Source organism: Cladophialophora bantiana (genome assembly GCF_000835475.1).
Source record: "Cladophialophora bantiana CBS 173.52 unplaced genomic scaffold supercont1.9, whole genome shotgun sequence".
Lineage (NCBI taxonomy): Eukaryota > Fungi > Ascomycota > Eurotiomycetes > Chaetothyriales > Herpotrichiellaceae > Cladophialophora > Cladophialophora bantiana.
Window position 1 is genome coordinate 220,044 of NW_015971583.1, and position 26,542 is coordinate 246,585.

General features: G+C 50.6%; 8 protein-coding genes across 8 annotated transcripts; 4 read left to right on the forward strand and 4 right to left on the reverse strand.

The window, feature by feature from the left end:
* Positions 1-164: 164 nt before the first annotated feature.
* On the reverse strand, positions 165-1,133 carry Z519_06371 (uncharacterized protein; the record flags this gene model as incomplete). Its single annotated transcript, XM_016764111.1, has 1 exon — positions 165-1,133. One exon carries the CDS (start codon positions 1,131-1,133, stop codon positions 165-167), a length of 969 nt encoding a protein of 322 aa, XP_016619193.1.
* Positions 1,134-1,912: 779 nt separating this feature from the next.
* Positions 1,913-7,114, reverse strand: Z519_06372 (uncharacterized protein; the record flags this gene model as incomplete). The annotated part of the gene is made up of 4 exons (XM_016764112.1): positions 1,913-5,628; positions 5,682-5,997; positions 6,047-7,033; positions 7,082-7,114. The coding sequence occupies 4 exons, from the start codon at positions 7,112-7,114 to the stop codon at positions 1,913-1,915; spliced, it is 5,052 nt and encodes a 1,683-aa protein (XP_016619194.1).
* Positions 7,115-11,970: 4,856 nt separating this feature from the next.
* Z519_06373 (uncharacterized protein) lies at positions 11,971-13,296 on the forward strand (the record flags this gene model as incomplete). Its single annotated transcript, XM_016764113.1, has 2 exons — positions 11,971-12,102; positions 12,160-13,296. The coding sequence occupies 2 exons, from the start codon at positions 11,971-11,973 to the stop codon at positions 13,294-13,296; spliced, it is 1,269 nt and encodes a 422-aa protein (XP_016619195.1).
* A 489-nt stretch (positions 13,297-13,785) lies between these two features.
* Z519_06374 (uncharacterized protein) lies at positions 13,786-14,586 on the forward strand (the record flags this gene model as incomplete). Its single annotated transcript, XM_016764114.1, has 1 exon — positions 13,786-14,586. One exon carries the CDS (start codon positions 13,786-13,788, stop codon positions 14,584-14,586), a length of 801 nt encoding a protein of 266 aa, XP_016619196.1.
* A 585-nt stretch (positions 14,587-15,171) lies between these two features.
* Positions 15,172-18,065, forward strand: Z519_06375 (uncharacterized protein; the record flags this gene model as incomplete). The annotated part of the gene is made up of 2 exons (XM_016764115.1): positions 15,172-15,267; positions 15,315-18,065. The coding sequence occupies 2 exons, from the start codon at positions 15,172-15,174 to the stop codon at positions 18,063-18,065; spliced, it is 2,847 nt and encodes a 948-aa protein (XP_016619197.1).
* A 563-nt stretch (positions 18,066-18,628) lies between these two features.
* On the reverse strand, positions 18,629-19,819 carry Z519_06376 (uncharacterized protein; the record flags this gene model as incomplete). Its single annotated transcript, XM_016764116.1, has 2 exons — positions 18,629-19,409; positions 19,461-19,819. The coding sequence occupies 2 exons, from the start codon at positions 19,817-19,819 to the stop codon at positions 18,629-18,631; spliced, it is 1,140 nt and encodes a 379-aa protein (XP_016619198.1).
* Positions 19,820-20,900: 1,081 nt separating this feature from the next.
* Positions 20,901-22,855, forward strand: Z519_06377 (uncharacterized protein; the record flags this gene model as incomplete). The annotated part of the gene is made up of 9 exons (XM_016764117.1): positions 20,901-21,192; positions 21,267-21,419; positions 21,470-21,528; positions 21,580-21,964; positions 22,318-22,329; positions 22,385-22,454; positions 22,500-22,633; positions 22,687-22,716; positions 22,773-22,855. 9 exons carry the CDS (start codon positions 20,901-20,903, stop codon positions 22,853-22,855), a joined length of 1,218 nt encoding a protein of 405 aa, XP_016619199.1.
* A 3,049-nt stretch (positions 22,856-25,904) lies between these two features.
* On the reverse strand, positions 25,905-26,459 carry Z519_06378 (uncharacterized protein; the record flags this gene model as incomplete). Its single annotated transcript, XM_016764118.1, has 2 exons — positions 25,905-26,292; positions 26,359-26,459. The coding sequence occupies 2 exons, from the start codon at positions 26,457-26,459 to the stop codon at positions 25,905-25,907; spliced, it is 489 nt and encodes a 162-aa protein (XP_016619200.1).
* Between the last annotated feature and the right edge of the window lie 83 nt (positions 26,460-26,542).

Below are 26,542 nucleotides of genomic sequence, written 5' to 3' on the forward strand. Positions count from 1 at the left end.
TAATACCCGTCAAAGTGTTCAGTCACTGTTTCACCAAATTGCTGGGACGGATCTCATTGTTGCAAGCGCATTCACGCCTTCTCCGTTCTCGGCTTTCGCCAACATCCCTCATAGTGATGGTATGCGGTCGAAAATCTATTCTATTTCCTTGCTTGAGCATCTTGTCACCGATTCACAGAAATCCCAGCCAAACCCCTCCCTAGTTGGACCACCAAGGCCGCATCCCGCACCTTTTTCATCCCCATACACAACCCCATACAATAAGCCCACATCCAACAATTCTCGCCTTCTTGAGGCAGTGCATCCCAGTATTCCCACCCCATCACCCCTCCAAATTCTGGATACCTCTCCACCAGCATGCTCAACACCGCCGCCGACAACTCCAGTGGCACGTACCCGCTCCCGCCGTGTTTCGGGTTCGTCAACATTCCCGCCACAACTTTCTCCGCGGGCCACCCATTGCGCATGATCTCATCATAGGCCGCCGTATTATGCAATCCTCCCCATCCATTGTAAAACTGCGTGTTATACCACGCAATACTTGACCCGCGCATGGCTTCGAGCATGCGGTAATCGAATCCAGACAAGTGCGGCCGCCCAGCCATAAGAGCCGTAGCCACAGGGGCGAGTGTGATGATGAACTGACGCCCAAAATCCGTTTTTAGACGATCGATCAGATGTACAATCCCAGGCAGGGACATTTCCTCTTCGACATCCAGATCTAATCCGTCGAGGTTATACCGCCTTATCATATTGCGTAGTGGAATATAATAACTTTCAAATCGCGCACTGGGGACATCGGTCCTCGATTCAGAGTAGTCGAGCCTCGCAAAGGAACCCCGCGCGGCGCCCCCCAACATCCCCAAGACCTTGATCCCGGAATCCTGGAGTACGAGGACTTCGTCCCATAGCTGGGTGTATTTTTCGTGCTCGGGAGGATCATCATTGAGTGTCAAGAGCTGAGGGTCCCAATTGACATGGATGGCTGCTAATATAACATGCGTGATTCCAGAGGGGTTGGTGAGGAGTGGTAGAAGGGAGACATATTCGTCACCATGATGATAGGTTTGGAAATAACATATGATTCGGGGCTTCCATGAGGTGATGGGGACTGTCGGAAGAAGAGGAGGCATAGCTTTCACTGGGCTCTCCCTTTCGCAATCAAATACAGAATATTGTGATGTAAGTTGCAGCTTCTGTCCGACATGGAATGGGGCGATGTGACGAGGCTGAGTCAAAACTCCAACATCAATGCCAAGACTTGGTTATTCCTCGTACTCGGTCCATATATTCGAGTGGCGAGGCTGAGAGTCTCGCAAGGCTTAACATGATAGTTGGAAATGACCCACGACTAAATACTAGGTCTGGTACAAATAAATCGCCTCAATCATATCAAAGCCCGCAAATACTGTCACCCAATGCCCCCTATCTCGATTCCTCTCGTGGATGACTGAGAAATAGGAACGTGCAGTATTTCTCACTGGTCGATACCTCAACCCTGACATCTCGATTCCGACAACGATTTCACGCCACATAACCCAGGTCTTGACAGGGCAAACTGACATCGGTTAGCGGGCAGCAACACCTTGGTTCGATCCCCAGTCTGGACGCCATAAAATCCGGGTCCTGACAAGGCAAACTAACACCGGCTAGCAGGGGTTAGGACCTCGATTCGAATCTGAGTCTAATCAACAACAATCCGGGAAAAACTAAACCCACCACACAAGTTGTGGGTTGAGCTTCGCTTGGCCCAACCAGACAAACACCGGTTTGATCTGCTTCGGGAAACCAAAATTTTGCCGCCAAGAGAGATGCAAAGACTTTGTTACAACTATTCTATCAAAAGCTAACACTTTTCTGTGAAGACCAACGCTAATTTCACATCCTTAGCACCTTTTTCTTACTGAGCGTCTTATCGTATATTGAGCAGCGGGAGCGGTGCTCTGAAGCTGTCCATTGTATTTCCCAGCGGAAGATCAGGAGCCCCAGATCCCTGTCCCATTGCTTGTCTTGTTCTCAGTGGTGCTGGGGCTGTTGCCAATTTCAATGTTCGTAGACCACTAGATACTGACGACCCAGTGTCGGCGGTCGCTGCTCCTTTAGCTTGAGCTTTCATGATGATTTCATTCTGCTGTTGCATCTGCTTCAGGATTCTTTCGTCCATGATTTGTGGAACTCCCTGGCGAGTGGCTGGCATGGTAGCCGTCTCGGAGCCTTGCGACATCGGCTGTTGAGCGAGCGGACTTCTGGATGTGGACTCAACCTCGGTCACAATCCTATTCTGAGCTGGAGTACCAGAAAGTTGACGGCGCATGAGCCTTGGTTGCGGAGGTATAACGGGTGCTTCGATGGGCCCGTTAGAAGTATCCATAGCCCAACGGTGACTCAAGCTATTCTCGGAACCACTCCTGCTGCGAGATTGAGATCGACCTCGACTTGGAAAGCCCGGCAGCAACGGCCCAGGAGAGGGCCTCCCTATGAATGATGCATGGCTTTGGGCGCTGGGTGCGGGATTGTGTGGGAGCCCAGTCACGCTAGAAATCGACCCGTTCGTTGGCCGCCTCAAAGGTCGCGGCATATTATCTCCTCGTGGATTATCTCGACTTCTTGATCCAGGTCTCGCGGACATTGACGGAGGAGCGGGTCGGCGGCTAGCGTACAGTGAATTTGAATCTTCGCTTTGATGCTCAGCGGGACCAGGAGACCCTTCGTCCATTTCCTTTAGCGACGGCACGGATGGTAACTTTTTACCGGTAGTGCCATATGCCGCCATGATGTTCGCAAAACTTAGGTCCGAAGGTAACTGACTCAACCGCTTGATGGACTGCATGTTCGAGTCCATGAAGGTAGAGATCGATTGAAGTGCGTTTCGCGACTCATGCACCTCGTAAGACGATGGGGCATCAACACCAAGGGCTGCCCTGGCAGTATGCGAATCGGCGAGGCGAAGCGGACGAGTCGCATCCGTGTTGGAGCTTCGAATGGTCTCTCCGCCAGGATATGGGTGGCCAACGTCAATTGCTTGCTTGGCCTGCGAGACAACCTGCGCAAACACAATATCCTGATCCGCGTATCGTGTTGAGCGGAATGGTTTTGCCGCATTGCTAGCGCCACTAAAGGTTGAAGTTTGAGCCAGGATGAAAAAAGAACCATCTTGTATCTTCCTCCTCAGCACATTCCATCGTGTCCTTGCTGGGTTCTTCTCTAATTCGGGGCGATAGATGGATTCTCTGGCGAGTCTGGAGTAGAAGGTGTCGAGGCGCTCAGCAATACGCTCTAGAACTGACAGCAGGTATGCACTAAGACTGACTAGTCTGTGCTTCTCTGTACCCGAATCGATGCACTCAATGACATCGAACGCGTCCATACCCATGCAGGCATCCTCACGGATCTCTTCCAGAAACTGGACGTCCAACTCGGTCACAGCACGGGCGTAACGGAGGATCCCGTTTTCTTGAAACTGAGCTTGTTGGTTGTTACAAACGAATGATCCGATCTGCGCGATTTCGTTTGCAGCAGTAGCGGCAGCGGCGGACGCCTGCGCCCTTGTGATGACGCCAATGACATCTGGTACGCGAGTATCTGGTGTGCCAGAATTGACAAGTGCGAATGTGAGCTTAAGATGCAGCTCCTGAAGCTTTGCGCCAAACAAAGTGGAAAATCCATTCTGCATCAGCCTCGACTGGAATTGATAGAACTTTCTCACGCCCCCCATGTTGAAGAGATCCCCTTGAAACCAAGTTCTGGCATCTTGCTGAATGTAATCCACTTCGAAGTGTAACGTGGTGAGCGCTTCCACACAACTGCGCAGATATTGATACCAGAGATCGTAAATGCCACTGATCTCAACAGATCGGAAATCCGGTTTTGCTGCAAGGTGACCGACGAAATATTTCGACAGGAGACTCATAACCTCGGGATTTGTGGTGTGGGCCACGTCGTCAAAGGTCTTGGAGGCATCCAGTCCGGCACTTGCCTGAGCAATCAAGGTGCCCCCAGGGTGAATGGGGAGGAAATCTGTGATATCGTAAACACCTCCGTGTACTCCAATGTACATTCTAGACCCTTTGCGATGGCCAGTGTTCAGTGCCAGCTTCGATAGAGGGATCCTCGGAGTGGCATAGCTGATTGGACGTGGTGTCATAAAAATGTCCAACATGAAGCGTCGTTCTGCAAATGCTTTGGCCAGTAAGCTGTCCGCCGACTCCTTTGTTGATGCCCAGTTTTGATAGATGGCTTGCCGAATTCCTGACATAATTGTTTCATACATCGACACGGAGCCACAGATATACAGGTGTCCTCCGAGTCCTCCTTGACTCTTTGAGATAACGAGGTCACAGACTGTTCGCCCCTGTTCGATGATTGCGGCGTCGAGATACCGGGGATTCATTTGCTTCTCGACGAGATCACGAGACACGGAATCATAAACGAGACCATTTCTGTCCCTGGAGAATGCAGTATGAACTTCAATCTGGCCGTTTCGTACGTATTCTCGAAGTTCGTGCTCGTAGGACAATCGCTCACGCGACTGTACCCCGAGGAAAAGGATGTTCCTTCCAACACTGGTTTGTGCTCTTGCTTGCCAGAATCCTCTGAAAGGTGCGATACCAGATCCGCCTGCAAACATTGCAATAGGACCAGTCATGGTGACTGGAAGTTGAAAATTGATAGGTCGAGAAACCCCAATGAGATACTCTTCGTCGTCAAGCATTTCTCCTGAATGAGAAGGATCTGGATTAAGGCATCCGCTGCTTACCCCATATCGCCGACCGTAGGGAGCGGTGGGCTGCAGTACCGGGGCTAGCTGAGACTCAGAGCGAGCGACAGTCAGGTCAACAGTGCTCGGAAGCAATTCATGCGAGTAGTTGGAGATGCTGTAAGTTCGCGGAACCTCAACAGGGATCAATTTCGGAAGCCATGAAAGATCGGACAGGTCGAATGCTCGGTCCCAAATCGTCGGAGAAACTTCTGCGACTGCAAGTTGAAGCAGGTCTCCTATGCTGCCCTCCACCGGCCACATCTCTGACCCTAAAACTTTTACTACGGTTGATGACGAGGCACGGAGAGTCATATGGAAAGCCATGACCATGTCCTTTGTCAGAGGCGCCAAGTGTCCTCGTCGGAGAATGTCTTGCACAGTCAATGAGGGCTCGCTGTTAGTTCGATTGACCGATTTCAGATGGCGGGCAAAACGATTCCAATCTGGAGTTTGTGAAAGTGGGACTGGTTTGTGAAGGAACTCATCCAGCCCTAGAGCGGCAGTGATCTTCCCAACTTCTGTCCAGTTGTTGAGTGGCATAATGGCAAGTCGGTCTCCGGGTTGGAATGTGATACCAGTGCCTTCGAGGCCGAAGGTCACCATGGCCGTGGACCGCTGAGGATCCGTATCAACGAAGGATCGGGACAGAATTCTTGCTTTGAATCTGCATTCTTCGAACGATCCTCGGAGCTCGTGCGGTTGCAAGGTGACTTTGCCTCGGAAAGGCTCTAAACGTTCTCTCATGGACTCGGAAAGCGTTTTATGCACCTCTTCCCAAGGCCTTCCAATATTGTCGGACGACCCGGCATTCCCGTTCGTCTCACTTCGACCAGTTTTTGCGACGACTTCCAAGAAGCCATAGACTTTATCTGCATCACAAGTGGTTAGCGAGAGGTTGCGCCATAGGAGAGTGGTGACGGACAGCGATGCGTTCCGAACCAACCGCGCTCCGAGAGATAAGCCTCGAGTATGCCCTCCATGACGCCCATCAGACGTGAATCGCCGGATTCTTTCACGAAGGCAGGAACCTGATAATGATACTCGATAGCAGCGATGAACGCTCGGATATTCATTGGCAGCCAGGCTCTAAGATGGAGAGCTTCTTTTCCAAGGAAGCTGTCGTATTTTGTTCTTCCAATGAACGCATCCATCAATAAGAATACGGGCAATGCAAGTCCGGACAATGCAGGAACTCGTTTGGAAAGGGGAGCGCTGAATTTTGCATATCTCTGGCCCCACTAGAAAGCAGTCAGCATTGGCTCTGTTGGCTCGAAAACGACGAATTACCTCGACTGGATTTGCAAAATTCTCGCCTGAGTTTGGATTGACACTAATCTTTTGAAAGACGTGGACAAATCTGTCAACGATCGCTTTCAATTTAATCAGCTCTCGAAGAAGCCCTTCTTTGTCCTTCAACATGACTCGTTCCTGACACCTTGTGATCAACTCAACGCCCTCGACGAAGCATCCATGTGTCTCAGCCATGCATAGGAGGAACATAGCTTCCCCACGATCGTTGAAGACGGGCCACCGTAGGTCCATGTTTTCGCATCTCGCGACATATGGATCGATGCTGGTAGGATCTCGAAGCTTGTAGTTGTATACAGAGACATCGTACTGAGTCAAATGGGGCAGAACTCTACCCATCCTCGTACATATCTGTCGGAGGGGGATAGCAATATTTCGGGGAATTCCTTTCGTCTCTTCTTCTTCGTCATCTGCTTCACCTGACAAGTTGCGAAAAGTTCCAGGAGGTGCTGTTACGCTGATCCCCTCGTGCCCATCGTTGCGCTCTTCATATCTGTAAACGCTGGCAAGTATACCTAAGCAAACAACGGCAGCCCAGAGAGCTTGGTCAGGTATGATGTCTTCTGTACCATAGACGAGAGGCAAAGCCAGGATTGATTCACGCATTTTGCCACGCGCTACCACGGCTGGCATTCTTTCGCAAAGATCTGACCATATTCTCCCAGGTGACATTGAGAGTGCGGCCGGCGCTGCTGACGGGTCTGGAGGACAGAAGCCGTGCGTGCTTGTCAAGTAACCATCCCTCCACCCAGTCAAAGGACCCAATTCTTGGGCACGCCTTAGGACTTGCCGGGCGGGAGCACCGAGAGCTGAGGCGAGAACATCAAGGTCCGGGGGATTCAGATGGTCCGCATTAGCCAGGCCATTGGTGACGGTTGTCGGTGGTGCCTCAGGAAGAAGCAATTCTGTGATGGTTTTTCTCTCCTGAGAGATGAGATCCTCTATCGACTGGCCGTCCGAGGGAATCTGCAGATGTTAGCGACAAATCACACTGGGATTTGCCTGAACACTTACTCCTTGAGGTGTGTAATGTGATTGTGCGGACATTTGATAAGCTGCGAAAGCACAGCCTCGGGGACCAACTCGCTGGGTACCTGCCGGACATAGAGAGCCTGGTCCACCCCTGTGCCCGCTAACGGGACATGATCTTTCTGACATGTCGGATGACCGTCACCTATACCGCCACGCATCCAGGGAAACAAGGGAGACACAATTGGACAAAGACAAGGACAACTCCGCGGCGCCGATACTTGAAAAAAGTAGACACGAAATATAAGTTCAATCACGAAGAGACCTAGAGGCGACCAGCACCTTGATCGACGACTGTCCGGCAGCACTTAAACCAAAGCAAAAAAAGAGTCGGAGTGAGATTTGTGTTATTCAAGATTGGAGGAAAGGGACAACATGATTTTAAGGCTGGCGACACACCTATGTACCTCGTAGCGAGAACCCGGTAGCATACTCCTGAAAACAAAAGCATTTGAGCGAAATCACGAGAGGCCAAAGCCAAAGCACAAAAAGTTGAGAGGTCCCCTGCCAATCGTTACGCGATAAAATCAACAAGTGGGCTACTGCTTGTTTGGCAGTTGGCCATGGCAGACGTCTTGGACATTTTCAGAGGAGATATTGTGGATAAATAAATGCCCAGCCTTTTGATCAGGACAATCTCTGACACAAGGCTGCGGCCAAGGTGTCTTCGTCGACCACATCGCAGGATTTATCGCCAGGGATAGCGTTTGCTTGTGTCAGGGCTCAGCGCTTTCAGCTATGCGAGGAGGGAAACGAAGTTTATTGTGGTCCCATTGGCAGGATCGGTTCAGTGTCTCCAGAGTTACCAAGAAGTCCGCATGCTACTAAGAGTCCACTGACGCAGAATTCAGGGACATCAGGCGTCTGGGCGACTTGTTGACAGCCACTGACAGGCTATAACTGGGCTGGAAACAGCGGCACGGGGGTCGGTAAGGGAGCGGCCAAGAAGGCTTGACTGTCAGAAAGTGTTTGAGGCCCCCTTTCGCCCCCTATCCCCGTACTTGGCGGGCTCAGGATATCCAAGTCGGCAAGTCGACGATGTAGCTTGCAGAGCTGAAAAGAGAGCACAAAAGGTGAGCAGCAATCAACAGAGACACTTAGGGGGGATGCAACAATACGAGTGGTGAAGAAAACAGCAAGCTTCAGCAAGCTTGTCAAGACGAAGAGAAGAAGCAGTGCTGCTTATTTACTTCACCGTAGAACTGTGCACTTAAACGGTGAAGCAGAACTCCCCTAGATGCACCACCAATATCATTGAATTCTGATTCATGTTTTCTGCCTCTCAGGTTGGTAGGTATGCGCGTCGCAATTCGGGTACTGGGTATTTCGATCCAATACATGTTGCAGCTAATATAATGCCGTTCTGACAATCCATGCCACCGCTTCTGGAGGGTTTCTTCCCTAGCCTCTTTCTATATCAGTCCTCATTCTCCCAGGCTGTCTCTCCGCATTGCCCAGCCTTCTGATACACCACCCAACCGTGCAACCGAGACTAGGGCCTAGAAGCAATCTCAATTTATCAACAGTTAAGGATCCGTCCAAACCTACTAAAACGACCGGTGCCTTTGACCGCAACACCCTAGCCAGGACGCCTCGATGAACCTGGCCAGCGGTCTAAGGATTTGAGCCTGTGTCAAGCACTCAAGCCACTCACGTAGTAAAGATAATCGCGCACTGGGTGCCTCTCTGTAATTGGACAGCATTTTTCAAGCAATGTGATATATCCTGCCTATTATTGCCAGTTTTCTGATTTGTGCTTGCAGGTATTCGAAGAGCCGCACTGATGACTCTTAAAAAGTCCACACGGCGCCAGTCTGACTCTTAACGTACGGACGGAAGAGCAAGGCTATCAAGGCAGTTGCGGCACACCGAGTTGACCTTTTTTGTCTCCGTAAATGGCAAATAACCTTCCAGATATCTGGGAAAGAAACTAGGTGCTTTCAGCCGATCGATGTGGACGACCCCGAAGCTAATGCATGCGCCCTGGAGCACGTCCTTTGCTCTCAATGTTCGAACCCTGATCAGGAAGTCCCGCAACACCAACCAAGGATATATGTCTAGAAAATACGAAACAGTCCAGCCACTATCCTTCTTTCAGGAACTCGAGAACTCAGCTCGAAAGGGCTGCCATCTCTGCTCCCTGGTTTGGTGGAACTGGCAGATATGGCCTAAAGGCCGTTTGATGGCGCTTCTCACCTAGGTAGGGGAGTTACTATCGAGATTGAGAAGACTCTCTCTCTATTTATGGTCAATAGGATCAATTTGAACACTTTTGGCCGGCTCGCTGACCGCTATGAACTTACTCCTGGATTTGCTCATCATTTCCTAACGATTGGGAGAGGTCGAAGCCGACATCGAAGGATCGGGACTCCATCTTCCACAAAGCTGGCTGGCTGGACCCATCCACTCTATCCCACGCCGCCCAGCTTGCGAAGTTTACCCTCTCGGATGCTACTTTCGCGCTCACGAAATACTTGCTCCAGAAATGTTTAACGGAATATCGAGAGTGATGCAAGGCACAGCTATTTGCCAGCCAATGGCCCACACAGCTACTGACGTTGGGGCAAGAAGGCACAGTCCACTCTGTCCTCACTTCCAGTTTCGCCCGAAAGCCTAGATATTTGACCCTGAGCCATTGCTGGGGAAGCGCCGACATCGACAATTTGAGCTCTACAAACCTTGGCTCATTCCAGAAGAGCATACGGTTAGCTGCCCTGTCGAAAACTTTTAAAGACGTGGTTGTCATCACTTGTAGACTTGGATTCTAGTAGGTTTGTATCGACTCGCTCTGCGTCGTTCGGGGCTCCCTCGGGGATTGAGCAAGAGAGTCAAGGATTATGGCATCATTTACCGACAGTCGGCTTGCACAATCCCAGCATTTGGTGCTGGAAACAGCTACCAAAGATGCTTTACTACACGTAACACCTTGTACTACAGACATTGCTTAGTACACTGCACTTTTGAGAAAGGGTTTAAGTGATTGGGAATGCCACGCCGAAAGGCTAGGTTGACGCGGGGGATGTCAAACTGTGCAAGCTCAGCCTAGGGCGCTGTGTAGTACAGGAACATCTTCTTTCTCCAAGGACACTATATTTTGGTCCCAGGTCGACCGGCTGTGAATGCATCGCGTACGAAGCCACAGAGACCGAACCTGATGAAGAATCTCTCCTCTCGGGTCATGTCGGTATGCCTCGACTTAAGCGGACTCTTGCATTCTTGGGGCTGTCGATCTCCAAAGATACGCCTGTGGACGGCGCCGAGTTCGCTGCTTTTCTCAATTCGTGGTTGGCTCTAGTCACCACCTCCACCAGCTGCGATCTGACGTTCCCCTCAGACAAACTGTTGGGATCAGTGGTATGATTCGGGTGGTTGAATCTCGAACAGGCTTAGCCAACATAGCAGGCCATTGGAAAGAATTCCTGCTTCAGGATATGTTGTGGAAAGTGGTGATCTTGGGACACAGAACGAAAATGCATCGAGAGCCGTCATGGTCTTGGGCGTCGATGGACGGCTACGTCTGTGGGACGTACTTTGATCATATTTTTGAAACAGTGTGTAACTCCGAGACAAAGTTGATGAATGAGCTTAAGTGATGACATAGGTGCAAGATGCAGGGATAACATCAGTAATTTCTGGGTCGTCTTGGAGGGGGCAAGTGTCGGGAGACTTCATCAGATTGAGAGGTTAAGCGCTAATGGTAGAGTCGGTCCAGTACGAAGGCTATTCCCTGCTATTTGATGGCGACAGGATTTATGATCAGCAGATTTTGCGAGTCTTGATTGTGCGAGGTAACAAGCGCTTCAACGAAGGAAGCGCCGGTGAAGGACAAGGAGAATTTAAGGAGGAGGGCTGGATGCTGACGCCGGTTGATTCCGAGCAGTCTCAATGGTGATGGGTCGGTGCCTTCTTTCAAAACTTTCGACAAACGACCGCTAACATCCTCTTTTCAGCGGAGACACCTGAGAAGGTCCTTGTCCTACCTACTCTAGGACAGAGGGGAGGTCCAGCTCAGAAATTGAATTTTGGAAGCGAAAACCAAAGCGCAGTTGGAAGAGCTCGCCGAAAGGTGGAAGAAATCGAACTGAAGCAGACGTGAGTCTGTGTCAAGAGGGCGGGTTTCTGCCTCGACTTAAGAATCACTAGGGAAGATCATCACGTCCGACTCCAATATTCGGTGTGAAGTCACGAGCCTGAGCAAGGCTATCATTTTTAGGGGCTGCCCCTTCCACGAATGCCAGCCACGCTTGTAGCGCACGTGTTCATTTTGACGTTAAGCTGACACACTTGGGTCCTAGCTACTCTCGGCTCCTTTGTTTATGAAGGGTAAAGTTTTTCACCATTCTATCGTTCAGAATTCGTCCCATGATCAATCGCAGGCTTCTACTCCAAACGAAGTGCAAGATTATTAAATCCTTGACCCTGCCAAGATGATCGACGCGAAGTTGGAATTGAACTTTACCAGTTCCTAACAACTGCCACCCACTACTGTCCAGGTTCATAAAGCAATTCCCCAACTTCCCCAAACATTTAGCATTTGCCGACCGCCCGTTGGGGTTGTGGAGAGCTGAGGGTCAGAGCATGAAAAGCACCGTCGCGAGGCATTAGAGATTTGAATTTCGACATATTCTGAGAGGGTCTTGAGTGATGCCAGAATCATTCCATGGAAAAGGTTGGTTTCCGGCGATAGTCCGTGGGGATGGAATGTACCATACCGCTAGGAGCCGTCTCGTCTAGGTGAAAATTTGGAGAGAGGCAATGGTCTTTTGATGATATAGTCAGTGATCCTGCTTGGACCGCGAGAATGATGACAGCGCCGTTCGCCTGTGATTTGGACAAATTCCGCCATCCTCAAGTGTTGAAGCTGGAATAAAAAGATGAATGCTCTTGTGGTTGTCGCTTCGCTTCTCATAGCAACTACGTCGGGACAGCAGCAGCCGCCGGGTGTAACGCAACCCATAGTGGAGGACTGTGGTTTTGGCAGTTCGGTGGTCTGTGTGAACAAATACGTAAGTGCTGACTCTTTTTAACTCTCAGACAACAAACACCATGTTGACGCTGACAAGGCTACTGTGCTTCCATATCACTTCAATCGCTCAATAACTTCACTAGCCGCCGACTATGACTTCCGCAACACCACTGTACCAAATGCGCCTTCTTTCCAGCTACTCCAGAATGCTTCCTTTGTGGTGTTCGACCGAGACCGTGGATTGCAATACCTGGGGCCGGAACCAACCTACGAGTTCGTATTCCAGGTCGGTAATTCGGTACACGAAGCTCCTGTCTACGTGCCAAGTTTGAACAAATTATTCATGTCTCAACTACCGCCTGTGGCGGCCCCAATTGGCACTATGTACGAGTATCTGCCGCAGCTTGTGGTCGATCTCAGCCAGGAGCCATTGACCCTCCAGGAGTATGTGACGGATCCTCCGATATTTGCGCCGAACGGAGGTATCTATCACAATGGCCAGATCATTTGGGCTTCCAGCGGTGGCTTCAACAATCTCAACGGCACGGAGCAGCGTATCGCGCTTCACAGCGTGGATCCCGCCACGAACAAGTCTACTGTTCTTTTGAACAACTTCTTTGGGTTTTATTTCAACAATATGGATGACGTTACCGTCCACCCGACGTCAGGCGACCTCTTCTTTACTGATCCTGACTACCCCTGGTTCAATGGCCGAGTTGATACGGCTCCTCAGCTACCTACTGCAACCTATCGCTTTAACCCAACAACAGGAGCCTTGTTCCTGATCGACGACACCATAGAGCAACCCAACGGAATCGCCTTCTCGCCGGACGGGAATACTCTATACATCACAGAGACTGGCTCATTGACCGGAAGTATCGATCCAGCTGTTGGGCCTGGAACAAAACACTACAACACCACGGGCAAAAGATCAATCTATGCCTTTGACGTGGCCAATAACGGCACCAAAATCAGTAACAAGCGTTCCTTCTACATGGCACAAGACTACATACCGGACGGCCTCAAGGTTAGTCGTGAAGGCCTTGTTCTTACAGCTACGGGTCACGGTATCGATGTGATTGACGATATGGGCCAACTCTTGCTTAGAGTGCAGACAAACCATTCCGTCCAAAATCTTCAATTCACTGGTCCAAATCTGGATACAGTCTGGCTCATGGGTAATCAAGGGATTAGCAGGGTGCATTGGAATATCACCGGCCAGATCCCGAAGTAAGGGTCGAGAAGTAGAGTGACCAGCTGCCTCGGGAGTCAAAAGCCGCGAGTTCGGAGCCATTACCTAGAAAACGGCACTCATATTCCATCAAGTCTCTTCATGGCACCTAATGAATTCACAAACGGTTCCCTACGATGTTGGTTGCTGAATGTGTAGCAATACATGATAGCCGAGTGAATTGAGCATTAATGTCAAGCTGGAGCGTTTTCCAGATGGAGGACAAGGCGCATCAACGAGGCTAAGCTCCTAACAAGGCTGGGAATGTCCTGCCCCACTCCCCGCCTTGTGCCCACTGGGGTATCAGTACAGGGTATGCGGAGAACCGAGGTGCGAGGTAGTATTGTGGCACGGGTAACCCCTTGAGGTTGAAGCGCAACAGTCAATATCAATGCTTGAGACGAGTACATGTATGGTTGTCTGTCATGACGAAGCCGCACACTCGCAAACCGCAATCCAAGGCACAACTCGTTGTTCCGATCTCTAACCAACATGGCCCCTTTTGTTGACACCTTGAGAGCCCGAGGGCCCCTGGTGGGCACCTTTGTCACATTGACCTCGCCATTATCGGCCGCAATCGTGGGCGCCGCCGGTTACGACTGCGTGATCATTGACATGGAGCATGTTCCCACTTCAGCTCTGGAAGCCACACATATTGTTCACACGATGGGCTCGGCCTCCAAGGGCACCTGTATGCCCCTCGTCCGGGTGCCGTCCCATGGTGTGGAATGGATCAAATGGGGGCTCGACAGCGGCGCCGCGGGCATCGTTGTCCCCATGGTAAACACACCCGAGGAAGCCCGCCAAATTGTCCAAAGGGCTCGATATCCGCCCCTCGGGCAGCGAAGCTATGGTCCGGCCTATGCGCCCTTTGCGGACCCGGCGTCAGATCGCTCAGCGAGTCAGTACTTTAACAGCACTGCGCAAGGATTGGCAGTCTTGCCTATGATTGAGTCCGCGACCGGTGTTGAAAACGCAGATGCCATCTTGGCGACAGAGGGAGTCAGCGGCGCATTTGTCGGGCCTTTTGATCTGCGATGTTCGCTAGGTCTCCCGGGTGGTGATGGGAAAGAGGATCGCTTTCTCGACGCCCTGAAACGGATTGCGGCGGCGGCGAAAAATGCCGGCAAACCTGTTGGTATTTATACGGGCTCTAAGGAGCAAATGGCGCGCAATTTGAGCCTTGGCTTTGAGTACATTCTTTACCAGGGTGACTCGTCCCTCCTTGCCAATGCGGTTAAGGCTTCGGTCGAGGAGGCGAGATCAGTCATTAAGCAGGTAAAGTCTTCATAAGCAGGATAGTGGAAAGACTAGACGGCTGTCCGTATCCCGATAACACCTATTTCAAATCAAAGTCGGGTCACTGTTATAAGCGCTCGTCCATTTCGAAAATATAGCTGACTTTATTCTGCCGTTGCTCTCTTTTCCTGTCTGCTCTGCTGGACAGCGTCTTAGGATTGTCCCTATCTCCATGCTTTGACAAGACTATGCCACAGGTCTTCGGACATTTGACCACCCTGGATATCTCTTCCAATCACTCCGAGCTGCGGAAAATGGAAGATGGCCCGAAAGGCAATTAACATCGCGGAGAAAGATGAACAATATTGAACTTTGGGCGTCAGGCGCATTCAAGGCGTTTAAGCCTGGCGCCATGGGCAATGTTGCCGGACCCACTATTTCTTGGCTCGTCGTCATTCAAACTCCGACATGCCGATTGTCTCAACTCGACAGCGTTTCCTCACTTCACCATGTGGGAAGTACCACGGCATTACTATCCATCCACTTTCTTTTGAGTCCGGTTCAATGCGCTGTAGAAGCCATTCTTCTGCCCCGTGCTCAAGTCATTTCTGAATCCATCTGCCATGTTCGGTTTGAGCCATGGGTGCGTCAGAGTCAAAATTGGTGTTCAAGCAAGGCATCTTCAGGCTCTCGGAGGAGAGGAACATTGCAGCCAATGACCCATATTGGACAAACGTAAGGTGCATGATAGTCGCTGTAAATTTGCACGCTAATAGTCGCAGTTCTGGGAGCTGCCAGAATCCGTCGAGGATGTCTTCAGTCTGTTTTCGCATACCGACATACGCAGAACCCGAGATTCTGCCCTCGAGAACCTCGAAACCCTTATTCTAGCATTAACCTCGCGCCTGATCGTGTTAAAGAACCACCCCTCGTTTCCAGATCCTGATCTTGCCCCAGAAAGGGATGCTCTCAATTGCATACGAGTCCTCACTAGGCTACTCCCATACGTGTATGAGGCCGACGACTTGACAGAATGGGAAGAGAAGTTCTTCTGGGGCATGAGGCGGCGCCGTACGAGAAGATCACAAGTCTCAGGTGAAGTACTGTTTGACGACAATGAGGGCAAAGAGAACACCCCTACAGAGACTCGTGAAGAGGAATTTGAGGATGTGAAACCGCTCGCAGAAGAACTTATAGACACTTTGACGGACCTCCTCTTCTATGCTGGTTTCACGATAGCTAACCTGCCGCAGGCAAAGAGCAAGGTTACGTACGCTATCTGGCAGAGTGGGGTGGGTTGCAAATCCTCCATTCCCACGAACAGGGAACTCGAGAGCAATCGATGCGAGGTCCTGAGGCTTCTTCTGACCATGTCCAGCAAGGCGATGTATACGCATTCCAATGTTCTTCCTGTTCAAGGTATCAGAGCTATCACATACCTAGCCACCTGTCCAGACAAGCAGATTGTTCTGTCTACGCTGTGTTCTTTGATCAACACCACGATCAAATCCAATCTTGGATCATGGCGCCTCCCTTACGACCACGTGGTTCGCAAGGACTCCAAACAGACCCTCGTCGTCTACAGCTTGCAATTCCTCCTCGTTCTCCTGCTGTATCCAGTCCCCGAGAATGGAAATGGTCCAGCGCCCAAGAACTTTTACCGCCATTATCTTGGTCGATTGCATAGACCGGAAGACTTCCAGTTCCTCGCTGACGGCATGACGCGAGTTCTGAGCCAGCCGATGCAAGCTACAACCTCCTACCTACCTGGAAGCCAGAAATCAGTCAAGTGGGCTCCGGAAATGATAATGCTCTTCTGGGAAGTGCTTCAGTGCAACAAAAGATTCCGAGCTTTCATCATAGAGTCCAACCGCGCGCATGACTTCATTATCCTCATGCTATTCTACGCCATCGAGTACAAAACAGACGCGTCGAAGCAGGGTATTGTGAGAATGTGTATCTTTGTCCTCCAAACCATGAGCGTCGAATCCACCTTTGGGAACAATCTCAACAAGAAGTTTGAAGCTCAGGATACATTGCCTCCATCCATTCGTTTGACCAATTTTCAAGGCACCTACGCGGATTTCTTAATCACGTCAATCCATACCTTGATTACAGGGAGCAAGGGCAAACTTGAAGCCATCTACCCAGCCTTGCTCGCCATTATTAATAATATGGCAGCCTACGTACAGCATTTATCTTTGGCGACAAGCACTCGACTTGTACAGCTACTGACGTCAATGTCTACCCCAAGTTTCCTCCTTGCGAACGAGAGCAACCACGTCCTTCTTCGGGCACTACTGGAATCTATTAGCACCATGATAGAGCACCAGTACGCATCCAATGCCAACTTGATTTATGCTGTCTGGCGATCAAGGAAGCGTATCGAGGCCTTACGACAATTCACACTGGAAGGAGGCCAAGCAGAAATTGAACGAGCCGCTCAACGTCGTAAAGAGAGTGCTGTTGGTGATGGTGCAAACAGCCTTTCCAGATCGTCTACCATGGACAATGTGGCCTCGCCGACGACTCGCAGTGGAATGTCCCCCAACCCGGAGAGTGCAGTGGACGGAACATTCGCCATAGGAGATTCCGACGACTCGGAGAACGAAGAGCCACCGACCCCTTCTCAGTCGACCCGATCCATGCAAACTTCCCGGACACCTTCGATAGCCTCGTCGTCTGTGCCTGAAGACCATGTTCCCGTTCAACTATCGGGTATGTCGGAGAAGGCCAGGGGCAAGATGCCCGCGAATGCCCCTACGTTCTCTCGACAAAATAGTACAATAAGCCTCTCAGCGACCTCAACATACGCCCCAGGTCGCGGTTCATTCCAGCCCACTACAGAATGGCTGGAAAGCTGGCTCCCCGACCTGCCACTGCACACCCTCCTCACTGTGATTAAAGTTCTCTCTACACACCCTTTGGCCTCACCACGGATTAGCAACGGGGGAGCGGCTCACGGTGATAGCACAAACCCGCCCTCGCTTGCCTCCTCGCGCCGCTCATCGCTCACCGGAGCTGACGTGCCCTCCATCACGAACTCCCCCACTACAACGCTAAGCGACTTCCGCTCTCAAATTTCCTCCACAGCCACGCATCCTGCAATTGCCGCGATTCTTGCTTCCCCTTCCCCCATCCGAGTGCATCTGTTCGAATGGTCGCCGCTCTCCCTAGGCTGGTACATGTCCGTGCTCTGGTCTTTGATCTTCACAGCGGAGATGACCATCTCGCCCACATCCAGCACGGCGGCAACCTTGACGGGAAGCGGAGTCATGGCCGGACCGGTGGGCGTTTGGAATGGGACAAACGTGAAATTGTTTCAGGTTGCGACAGAGGGGAGGAGAGAAGGACCAAGCTTAAGCCAGCCGAGAGGGGCGGTGGATGCTGTGGGTAGTAGGATTGTGCAAGGGGTTCAAGGGTTGAACCTAGGTGGTCTGGTTTCTCGAGTAGGAGGTGGAGTGAGAAGTGTCAGTGCTAACAATACCACCGACGGTGCTTTACAGGGGAGAGGCACCACGAGAGAAGTCTGATCCAGCCTTACATTTGCCATCCTTGGAGCCTAGAAGCGGGCTACGTATCTAGTTAGAACAGGCGTTCTGCCTGCCGCGGTATGTGGCGTTGGGGGGAAGACAGGAGATGCCGTTCACGGCGACAGCGACGGCGTTGTAGAGGTAGCTTTTGGAGCATGGGCCCCCCGTTTCGCGTTCCTTTTTTCCATGCGCACGGATGTTGGTTTGTGGACGAGCGAATACTTTTAAGTATTAGGCCTGGCTACTTATCAAGTATGGCGTCTGGCGTACGCACGCGGTCCCTTTAATTGCAAGTCGAGCTATCTTCGTGGATGTGAAATGCTTGTTTTGCTGGAGTCGGTTCTGGAGGCCAGAACCGAATCTGTGTGTAATCTGTCTTCGCTTTGCGTAATGCAATGGAATGTCGAATGTTATCACTGTCACTACGAGTGAGGTCACGGCTTCAATGGGAAAGTCAGACGCTCTGCACGGAAGAGAGAACATGGCTTTGTAGAAAGGTAGGATCCATGCCCTCAAAACTGCGTGCTCTATACGTACACAACCAACACTGCACCCGCTCAACCTCAGAAGCCACCGAAAGAATCGCTCTTGGGTAATTTCTTGCCCTTGTCGTATAACCATTTATAATTCAGCCCTGGCACGGCCTGTGAAGCTCTGGTGGGGGACGTTGAATTCGGTTCTAGGCTCTCCCGTCTTGATCTCCTTTCACGCATACTCTGTGATCGACTTAGGCCCGCAGCAGCAGCACCACCACCACCACCACCACCACCAATGATCGCTCCAAATGAGGAACGAGTACTCCCGCTTAATTCGGTGTCTGGGATTTGCGAGGATTGACTCTGACTCACGGCTTTGTGGAATAGAGGGCTGGCGGTCGGAGAAGGGGAAAATGTCGATCCAGAGGCCGTGCGACGGAGGGATTGCGAGGGCGTGGGGGAGAAGCCGAGGGTATAGCGGGATGTGGACAGAGGTGATGAAGAGTAGTTGGCAGATATACTGCGACGATCGGTGGAGGCGGAAGGATAACCGACTTGAGGGCTCGTTGTGGGACTCCCGCCGAAGGAGGAGCCAGAAAGACGTCGATAGCGCGGAGGAGTAATGTAGCTAGCTGCAGAGCCAGCTGGACTCTGACCTGGAGGGGCGGACGGTTTCAGACCTAGGAGTGACCGTTGAGATGGTGTCAAGGGGATGTCTATGATTTGGTCTTTCTTGGAGATGTAAGGCATGACAGGCCTGAGGAAAAGGATTATGTTTAGGCAAAATAGAAGGCGGATGATGAAGAGGGCGGTCCGGGAGATTTGGGAGGGGTCGGCGATGCCACTAGATTTGAGCAGAGGGGGAACACTGGGCGAATGGTCAATCATGATTATTTGGAACCCCTGGCTTGCAACATACCTGCTGTAGTAGACATCGCTGCAGATGAATGTTAGAAGCAAGGCAGCAGTATTGGTCACGGCACCCTTGACACTCCTGTCCGTAAGTGCTGTGGCAGCATTCCGCCTCAATATTTCTGTTGTCTTCGGGTGTCTAAACCTTCCTGGAGTGGATGGAGGAGTAGGAAACTCGGTAGGTTTGGGCGAAGACTTCGAAAGAGACGAGCTGAGATTCTGTGGTTTTCCAACAACATTGCTTGGGGCACTTGTGACTGTTCTCGACACTTGCGACGCGGTCTTCTGTGTGGTTTGAAGAGCGGCGTTGTAGCTAGGCCTCATAGGAGAAGAAGAGGGAACCAGGGAGGTAGCGGTTGTTGACATGACGGGCAAACCAGCTGCGCTTAGGGACTTAGCAGAGTTCTAATCAGGCCCTGAGGCCCTGGGGGTCTGTTGACACTTACCGAGACGAAAAAGAGGACGAATGACTTACCTATCAAAGTGTCAGCTTAGCATTGTTGTCGTGTCGTAACCGTCGTGGTGAGTTGTGGCTGTCGTCGGTTGAAGTGCATGCTTGACTTTCTTTGTTGACTGTTTCCACAGTTGGATCGGCTAAGTTTCTACAAACGGCCCCCAGCATTGGACCTTTTCTCTCCACCCTTCACCATCCTGACCATCTTAGCTGCTTTTCAGCACCAAGTGCTCGATAGATACAAGCCAAATCGCTCTTAGAGCCATAGGAATCTTGAAAGTACGTTGGAGACTACTGCGAAAATTCGCAATGTTCACCACATCCGCCGATTTACAACTAAGCGCTTGCAAATGGAGGCTCTGTCGCCTCCATGCCCCTGACCATGTCTTTGTCGGTCTCGACGGGCTTATCTCTTACGCATTGATCTGAGGGGGTGCATCCTTTAGACAGGGTATCTGTAAGTATTCAGTGCGTGCCCGGGACGAGGTAGGCAAAGAGGAACACGAGGAGGGATATCATAAGAATATACTTGAGGCGAATTGTTCGATGAATAGGTAGGGTGGAACGGCCCTGTATATCAGTAAGGGCTTCATGACCACCACGATACTGTTATATGAGCGGAGGCTTGTAAAAGTTAACAGCTTATTGATAGGTTTGAGGGGAGGGGTGATCTCCTGTGTGATAGTTCTATTTATTCCAGCTCAATCTGGTCAGCCAGAGCCTTTACCTATCAATCTAGTATGGCTCGTCTTTGTCAATGATTTTCAGCCGCGCTGGATTCAAGTCATTGCCTCACCTAAGGAAGGAATATCGGGCAGATCGCAAGGCAGATTGGTTTCAGCGAACACGATTCTATGCGAAGTGCCTGTGCAACCTTCAGCCTTGCTTTGTTGTCATTCTTGCCTTGGCGGCACCTGCATCTTCCCCGAAAATCTTCTGGGTACAGCCTGGTCTTCCTTTCATGTAATGCCATCTTCTGATACTTGATACAGGATGGAGCAAACCACCGGATTCAGGGAGTCTCGTCTTTCAATTGGTCACAAAAGACCAGCTGTCGAAGATGTCGACCAAGGTGCGACAAGGTCCAAGAAACACCACACTCTGCCTGACGATCACCATTATGCGACGAACATGATATTTGATCAAGATTCTTTCAAATGGGATTCTGGAACTGGAATTTCATACGGTGCCCGAGAAGGATCAGCAGTCCATACAGGGTTACTGCCTCTTATCGACACGTCTACCAGTCTTCCACCAAATGATTCATGGTCATTTGACGGCACTGGTATGGACGTTTTCAGGCAAGAGGAAATTTTCACATCAGAAACATTCAGTGTATCAATCAACGATGGGATATAGTCCGACTCAACGCCCTACTATGTAGAGACGCTAGAAAGTTGTTTCCAAACACCTCCTCCACCGACACACGGTGCTTTGCCTGGATCTACACCGCTAGAGGGAGAAAATTCCAGACGTTCAGCGCGAGTCCAAGCAATTATGAGAACCATTCAAGTTAGTCAGGGCCTCTTTTGTTGCTGTCGTGATTCTCACATTAAACTAAGGTTCAGGCACATCATCACTGGACCTTGGAAAGACGCGATACGATGCTTGCTTCGGGGTCGTAAGACGACATTCCCATCGTTGTGGGTTCTTGATCTGACTTCTCTTACAGATTGTGACAGATGTTATATCTTCCTTCGTCCCCCAGAAGGGAAATTGCACAACACCTGTCCTACTCCGGCCGTATGGGAATATATACAAGCTCTACCTTGAAGACTCGAGCAAGTATGCTGGCATTCTGGAGTTGCCTCGCCTTCACAATTTACTCCAGGGGTATGCTTTTGCAGCAAGAGGATACCTGCCCGCAACTCCTGTCGAATCAAGGATCACCAAAGCACGGAAGGCTAAGAGTCATATCCTCAGCCGCCAATGCTCGCTGCGCATCATTGTTTATGGACTCAAGTGCGAAAAGGATGCTGTCAGCCAATTTCTCTCAGGTGCTGGCGTGTTCCTTCAGCAGCCTTTGGTCAGCGAATGGGAACCAGAGCCAGAATACTGTAATCCTCACTACCTTATCCGCCCCGGATACCAGTTGCCGCCGCTGGAATAATCGACAATATCGCCTGGGAATTCCATCACCAAAGGTTCTGAAATACTGAACGAGACCGACAAGAGCACAATCATGAGGACATTTGACTCAGCTACTGATCTCCAGGTCCCTAGCGAGCTCGTTCCCAGTCCACGCCTTCGGACAACCTTAAAAATTTAGTAGAAAACCCCAATGTACAGTCAGAACCTAATGGGTCTGCAGTCACCTGCTTACGGTGGTCTCTGCCATGATCTGGAAGGAGTCTGATACCATCCAGAATGCTCCAATACCATCAATCTGGGTGTTAATATCTCAACCTAGCGGACCGACCAGGTTAGTAAATGCGTTTATGTGAACGAACGACGCCGGACTGACATTCGTGATTCAGATACCGTCACAAAATCACTGGGCAGCGCCAGGAGAACTCAATTGCTGGGCGAGGTGGTTGCCTTACTGATGTAAGTTCTCCGGATCTCTCTTCACATGTTTGACCGATAATCTAGGAAGGAGATGGGTCTAGGGAAACCATTGAGCGTTCTAGCTTTGATCTGTTTGTCCCTTGATAGGCTCAATGATCAGGATATCTGTATGAGGAAAGATACTCCTCGTGCGACGTTGATTGTAACACCGAAATCCAGTACGTTCATGTTGTTTCGGATTTCTCGAGAATTCGCAGTTGATATCATTCAGCAATTCCTGGCTGGCTTCAACAAATCAAAGGTATGCCGTACAATACAATGATTGTTTCTCCTCAAGCAGACCTGACTAGATTTCAGACATGTTTGCAAAGATCAATTGCGATTTGCAATATATCACGGATCAGACCGCCAGTGCCTGTCCTCGACTTTTGAGGATCTAGACGTAGTATTGACAACGTATGAAACACTGCGGTCTTATTGGAGTGGTAACGGTGCACTCTATTCGATGAAATGGTCCAGGCTTGTTCTGGACGAAGGTTGGCTACGTGGCGCAGTCATTCATGGCAAATCGTTACTGACTAGCTGGCAGCACGCCACATTCGAAATCGTTCTTCTCAGATAATATTCAAGGCCGCTTGCACCATTCAGTCCCAACACCGATGGAGTCTGACCGGAACACCAATCCAGAATTCTCCTGACGACTATGGGGCGCTTCTGGGTTTTCTTCGGGTGCCACTTTTCTCGGACAAATCCAAGTTTAATTTCTGGATTGCGAATCCTCCCACAGGAGAGAGAAAATACAGCCTGAAAAGGCTTCAAGATGTCATCCGGTGTACTAATTGTACAATATTGTTAAGGAGAGATGCGCGAGACTTGCCAACGGTGAAGCGACGACCGAGTCCGACTCGCCTAAGGATAAGGCGTACAGGGAAGATAATGTGCTCTCTTTAATCAACTTCCGGCGCCTGATCTGCGACCATGGAGCAAATCTTCTACCACAACCCGCTTTGCGGGCTTGGGCAGCAGGAGACAGCCAATCAGTCGATTCCAACACGATGCGGAGTTCCAGGAAGATATGTTGCATCTGGAATGCAGATATTGAAGTGGCTGATCGTGTCACATTTCACGGCTCCGAAGCCGAATGCGGGCATTGGGTTTGTTCAAATTGTGCCTTAGAGGTTGGAGATGGCAAAAGAAACGCCGAGAGTCGGTGTCCGAAGTGTGCATTACCGTTCAGTCACGGTGGCCATCGCGGCTTACCTGTTCCGACTGACGCTCTTGTATGGCCCTCGGCGAAAGTAGAGGCCCTCCTGAGGCATCTGCGTGCTGAACAGAACTTTGGGCTGCTTGAGATGTCGCCCAAGCCCTTCAAATGGTACCGAATAATCTCCTTCGTCATTATCTTTCGGCTCATTGCTGTCTAGTGTCGTGTTCAGTTATTGGACGAAAATGCGGGATTTGATCCAGAAAGCCCTTCACAACGAAAGGATCGGCGTCGCAAGAATAGATGGGAAGTCAAGTCTTGAAGAAAGGGGCAAATCCATCCTTCAATTCAACACCGATCCGAGGTGCACTGTACTTCTCGCGAGCATCGGTACCGTTGGGGAAGGGTAAGCTAAGCTGGGCGAGAAACACATGGAACTGTATAGGAACCTGACACTGGTTATTCGCTATGGTGGATCTCACTGTCGCCAATTATGTGCACCTGATCGAGCCGCATTAGAATCCTATGGCTGAAGTTCAACCTGTGGACCGAGTGCACAGAATAGAACAGGACCGAAAAGTCGTGGTATCCAGGTATATCGTACCGAATTCTATCGAGACGGGAAGGGAAAGAAAAGATGCAGTCTCTCTGGATGGGTATGCTAACTGTTTGCAGTATATTCAATGGGTCCAAAATGAAAACCTGAAAATCATCGACCAATCAATCGACCTGAAGGATTTATCGCCAACTGACACAGAAACTTATCACTGGGGGGTTCAGTCAAGCCAAACCCACTTTCCAGGGAAACAAACTGACCATGAAGTCAGAAACTCGTGTCCCTTTTCTTGTCTTGATTCGATAGCGGAGAGCGGAGGGTACCACCTTCTTGCAATAGCTATCACTCGTCGCGGCTTCATCAACGCGTTGATCCCGGTTCCGCCAAACCCCAGAGCCGGCCCAAATAGACGCTCATGTTGTAATGACCTTTCCCGTACCTGCGGCCACAGAGGGTTGACCAAGACCCAGCTTCTCCGTTGCTCTTCGGTTTGGGCAACAAGCTCTTCCCAAGACATTCCAAGCCACTTTGAGATCTGCTTTGATCCTCTCTCCTTGCTGATCGATGATACCAACCTGGGCTCTGGCCCACGAAGCAAAAGATACTTCATCATTTCTGCACCTGCCGCAATTGTGTTTCGAGCCACGCGGTCAAGTGGAGAGAGAGACTTGGGGCTCTTGCGCCACGGGTTTACATCGCAGCCGTGGTCAATGAGGTATTTGGCGAGTTTGACGGAGCATGTCGTTTCGATGACATCTGTTAGAGATTCAATAAAGTAAGGACCTCTTGATTTGTGAAAATCAACCTTCTCCCAAAAAGCAAGTAACGTGTTCTCCCTATAAGGGATCCCCACAGTGGCTCTTATCGCAGCCCTGCAAACGCACCGGTTTTAAATCCGGGGTTGTCGCGATATCGTAGACGTTCGGCAACAGTGTGCGTTTTCCATTCTGCGTATATCTCCTCTGATTCCGACATTATTACTCCCCTTAGAACAGAACCTGACATAAAAGAGGGAAGGCTGAAACAGGGTTGGAAGTGTCTGAATACCTGGACATTCGTCGCTCGAGCAGCGTATTCCAGAAGATCGGCAAGTGAGAAGAAATGGTCGCTCGATTTATCATATCAGCCATGGGCACTGAACCACATGGGGCTGCATATTCGTTTCGCCTCTGTTGAGTTTCCTGGGGAAGCGTCTTCATCTGACTCTCGAGGCTCCGCACTGCTTCTACATTGTCTGTTGTTATTAGGTCGAATAGGAGAGTCTCGAGCTCGTCCGCATCCGTGCTACCAAATTCCGGTGGTGCTTGGGACTTCCGCTCGACGTGATATAGATCGAGGTGGGCGTCTCGCATCTTGCGTGAGACGGACCCTCCCTCTGCGAATTCGCAGCCTCTGTGGCTACACTTCCACGGGCGGTCATGGTGCTTCACGTGAGCTCTCTGTGATGACAACGATTCAAACCCTCATCGATAGGAGGGGCAATTCAAGACAGGACACTTGAAAGGTCGCAGGCCATAGTGTCTTCGAATGGACCTGCAATGACAGTTCTGATGCTTGCTGTCTTTAAAGGAGAACTGCTCTATTTGGTAGTGAACGCGTACAGAAAGGTCTGATATAGTCAGAGGGTCGAGGTCTGTCCAATCTGAACCTAAGAAACTCCGTTAGCTCACGTAACTGAATGCATACTTTTTCGTGCGGGTTTGTCTCTATACGTTGATTGATATTGAGATCACTTTTCCTGCAGAGCTGGTAGAATTGGAGTGCGCTCCATCTCATACAGCACTGGAGACCTTGATTTGAGGACTTTCAAACTCGGTTGCTCGCCTTCCTCGTCGTCGGCAGTGAATGCTTGCGAGCTTTCAAGGACATCGATCAGGGCATTAGGTAGTTGGCTCTGCTTGTTCAGGTCAATGTAACACTCAACAAGCTCAAGCCACATCGCTGCAGCAAAGTTTTGCAGTCGGTATAATCCAGACAAGATGTTGACTTCTAGATCCTGGTCCGTCAGACCGGATTGATGGTGTCTCTGACAAAAATATGAGACGCAGCACTTCGCTAGGCTTAAGGTCGCCTCTGCTAGTTCAATACAGCCGTGGATCTTGGGACTGAAGAGGTACCTATGACTATTCAGTTCCACTACGGTTCTAATTGATGTCGCCTTGCAGTGGGTCGTCGAGACTTACTCCTTCGCCGTGAAGTGAACGAATTGAACATATTCGTCAACTTCTTCCATGATAGGTCCGCATTTCCTGGGCAAGTCGAGGCCTGGCAATGACCTTGCCATCGCTGTCAACACCACCACGGCCGACGACGAGAGCTTGCTCAATCTCGGGAACCGTGAGAGGTACTGGAGTACAGCCAATCCAA